This window comes from Pundamilia nyererei, unplaced genomic scaffold, assembly GCF_000239375.1.
Source record: "Pundamilia nyererei isolate P.nyererei 1_Seehausen unplaced genomic scaffold, PunNye1.0 scaffold00253, whole genome shotgun sequence".
Lineage (NCBI taxonomy): Eukaryota > Metazoa > Chordata > Actinopteri > Cichliformes > Cichlidae > Pundamilia > Pundamilia nyererei.
The window spans coordinates 350,701-354,492 of NW_005187654.1; the positions used below are offsets into that span (position 1 = coordinate 350,701).

The window sequence follows — 3,792 nt, forward strand, 5'->3', positions numbered from 1 at the left end:
ACAGTGAGAGACAGGCAGTTAAAGGCACTCTTCAGTAAAGCCTTTCCTCAGAAATATTTATATTTGATGTGTTTGACACAGCATGTGGGGGTGGGATAAAGGTGTGAGAGCGTGATGGAGAGACAGAGGAGGTAGGGAGAGGATAAGTAGTTGAGAATCTCCCCAACACCTTATATGGGCATGGGTCCGTAGCCATGGAAACCACTCGGGAATCATTTAGGTAGAGCTGCAGACTGCATGCTAAATGGAAAGTGTACTTAGCGCGAGGCGGCGTGTGTGGCAGTGTTGTAAATGGCCGTTGTTTGGGCAGCGGGACATAAAGGGCTGCAGTAAAAAGCCCACTCAGGATAAAAGGCCAACAAATCAGACAGGCAGCGCTCGAGGTTATTCTCTGACATAGTGTGCACACGTACAAAAGCCGCCCACATGTGTCTCAGACATCCCTTGAGATAGCGGGTTTTTTTCCCTACCCCCCTGCCCCTCACTTCGTAGTTTCAAATTCAGTACATATATTATTAACATCTCATCAACTTAAACTGGGTTAAATGTAAAACTGCAGGCAACAGAGAAGCCATCCTCATCCTCTACTCTTTACATCTCAACCCATCAGCAATTTGGGACAAATCAAATCTCCTGACGCTTGAAGGGTGGTGTGATGTCACGCTCGTCTATGCCTCCGCCCAAACACAGCCCCCTCACGAGTGAGCTTGTGCACGTATGAGCTCTTGAGTCCTTGCCATAGGTGAGACGAACCCTTCCACGTGATCATGACTCACCATCTCTGTGCTCAACACGAACATACATCATGTGATTATGCACGCGCAGACACAAAAACGCACACAGTCCCGGTCAAGGACAGGCAGGATGACAGATCTGACGACAGACAGAGGAGGGCGGGGGCAGTAGACGGCAGTAGAGCAAAAATTGCGGAGAGGGAGAGGAAGAGAGATGGAGCAACTGAGAGCCATCTGTATGTTGCCATGGCCACGAGCAGAGGTGTGTGTGTGTGTGTGTGTGTGTACATGTGTAAGAGTGTGGTTGTCATGGAAACGGGCAGCCACTCACCTTGAGGTCTCTGTGCACAATATCATGCTGGTGGATATGATTGACACTCTCCAAGATCTGACTAATGCAGTGACTACGGAGAGAGAAGAGGGGACAGAGGGAGAGAGTGAGACGTGTCAGTCACCACCCTTCATTGCAAAAAGAAAAAAAAAAAAAACACCACACATTTACCCCACATGACTCGTCTGCCAGGCAGAAAAAAAAGGATGCATGGTATTGCCATCATTAGAGAAAAAAAGAAAAAGAAAAAAACACCCCCCCAACAACGAGACATCGTTCTTGATCACTGTGACAACTGGCAACATGAAACTGGAGCTGTCGCACAAATGGATTACATATTTTCCAGAGATAGACAAAAAAAATAAGTTCAGACAACCTGCAGCGTTTCCCACAGAAATTGATTCTATTTGTGGCATGTAGTGTGTGTGCTCCACTGCAAGTATTTTAATTGCCCAGTCCCTCGTGACAAATACGAAACAGCATTCAGCGTTGTATTCATTGCCTCTTCAGTTAACCTCTTGTCCCAAGAACCAACTCCACTGCATCAGACAGCACTGGAAACTGTGCTCCTTGCTTTGCTGCACAGCCCTAGTCACATCTGCGTAACAGCAGAGCCAGCGCTCCACCTGCTGCAGGTTCTGGTTGAAGTAGCTCTCTAGCTTGCGACTGATCTCCAGAGCAGAATAAGGACTACAGTCAGCTGAAGTCCATTTGACCATTGGGCAGCTGAATGATTCAGCCCGGCGGCAGTCCTATTTTACATGCACGTTTGTGAGACAAAAATCATACAGTTTGAGAAAGAAGAGAAAACGAGCTTTACCGAGTTATTTGGTGTATCACAGCAGCAGAAAGCATTCAAAAGGTACTGCTGTCTGAACACAGACAGAAAAATCTGTCCCTGGCTAGATTTGACCATGTGTGTTTCACGTTAGCGTAACTCCTCGACCAGTTTGGGCCAGAGAGAAAATGCAAATGTTTCCTGAAAAATGAGAATTATTCTATAAGACAGCCAAATTACAAAATTCTTCCAAGTAGCTTATATGATCCTTGGGTTAAGGACCATATCGTCCTAGTATGGAAAACTGGTTGAGGAAAACAAGAAAACGTCTAACTAGCTAGCAGCTAGTTAGGAGTGATTTAAGTTTCAGTATAAGACTGAGGCGAAAATGTCCCCCAGTAAATCAATCACGGACAACCTCACGTTCTTGGACAACTGGAAAAGAAAATAATGCTGGCAAGGCTGCAGTTATCATACCTGGGCAGCCTGCCAAGTAAAGTCTATGTGTGGGAAACACTGGCTTTTGAGTGATGAATTAAACATTTCAAAAAGCGAGATGTAGTGATGGAATGATAGCCAAAAGACCCAGCTATAAGCGTTTTCCAGGCAAAACACTAATACTGCATTGCTACAGCTTTTGGAAAAAACTGCACCTTTTTGACTTTTAGCTGTATTTTAAAAAGCAGTATGAACACGTCACTGTGGATATAAAGCTTATGTAATAGATGCTTGACGGCCAAGAAAGTTAACCAGTTAAAACAGTTAACTCGATTGATTAATGAGCACACTAGCTGTTAATTGCATCTCTACCGTGATCCCTAAAAGCAATCAATTTTACATTTCAAACCCATTATCCAGGTAGAGTAGCTTAAAGAACAAATACTACGTATCTGATGTGGGAAGGCTTGAACCATCCAGTCAATAAATCTGTATCCCAGTAGCAATTCTAATAATGGGGGCGGCAATTCAGCTGCCACCGATATCGTTGCCATTATTTCTCAACACTGGCTCATAAGCATGTTTCACACAATCCTGTGGAGTGTGTTGGCACATTACACGTATTCTGAAATTTTCTTACATGCCCGTACAAGACCATCCTCTTACTGTTGTACACACTGTGGCACCGGGTGATGATTTCACTCTCCAATGCTCATGTTCAGGTTAATGGGTCAGATGTCACCTGCCTACAAAGAGTGAAGCCCAGGCTTAAATCATATGGCTTGGTTTCTGTGGGTCTGTTCACAAAGACCCCTACGCTAACTGCAGACAGAATTCATAATCTGCCCACCACACAGCCACAGGAGGATAGTGCAAACAAAGACAAAAAGATTATATGAGACAACACCAACAAAATCAAAGAAAATCATGTAAAATGCCAAATAAAATTTCACAAGTTGCCATGGCGAGGTCCCCTAAACACATTCAGTGAACAGTAATACAAGTCTTCACATCCGAGCAGACTGAACTGGCGTTTTTTGCCAGAACTGTTGGCTGACTGTGCAATTGTTTCAGTATTATTTGAATGGTCCTATACAACGCCTATTTTAAGACAAGTTAATCTAAACTTCACATGTCTGAATGAGGTCAGTAAAATGCACAGATTATTCAATCTTATCCACAGTAGGTTATTACACACAGACTACAGACAATATAACCTCACTCCTATATTTGCTCTTGCAGCCAACGACGCAACATTTGCTGTGCTCTGCTAGCTGAGACATTTTGGAGAGTGCTACTCTCTACCCCTTTGCACTCACTTCTAAATAATATAGCAGTGACAAGGCTGGATTACACACTTTCTAGCTGATTGATTATCACTTGCTTACAGAGCCAGGAGGGCGCTCGATATGACAGTATATTTTTAACAAATTTTCATTTAAACGTCACAGTTTATTAAATCAAAACAAAAACAAATAAACAAAACAAAAAGAACAGAACTGCATTTTTAC

At 43.5% G+C, this 3,792-nt stretch overlaps 1 protein-coding gene across 11 annotated transcripts in view; it reads right to left on the bottom strand.

Moving 5' to 3' along the window:
• LOC102207374 (calcium/calmodulin-dependent protein kinase type II subunit gamma) overlaps positions 1 to 3,792 on the bottom strand; it is a 37,910-nt gene that overhangs the window by 18,497 nt on the left and 15,621 nt on the right. For all 11 annotated transcript variants that reach the window (XM_005749700.1, XM_005749702.1, XM_005749699.2 and 8 more), the window contains exon 6: positions 1,066 to 1,138. In XM_005749700.1, coding sequence (XP_005749757.1) covers positions 1,066 to 1,138 — 73 coding nt within the window. The remainder of the gene's footprint in view (positions 1 to 1,065; positions 1,139 to 3,792) is intronic.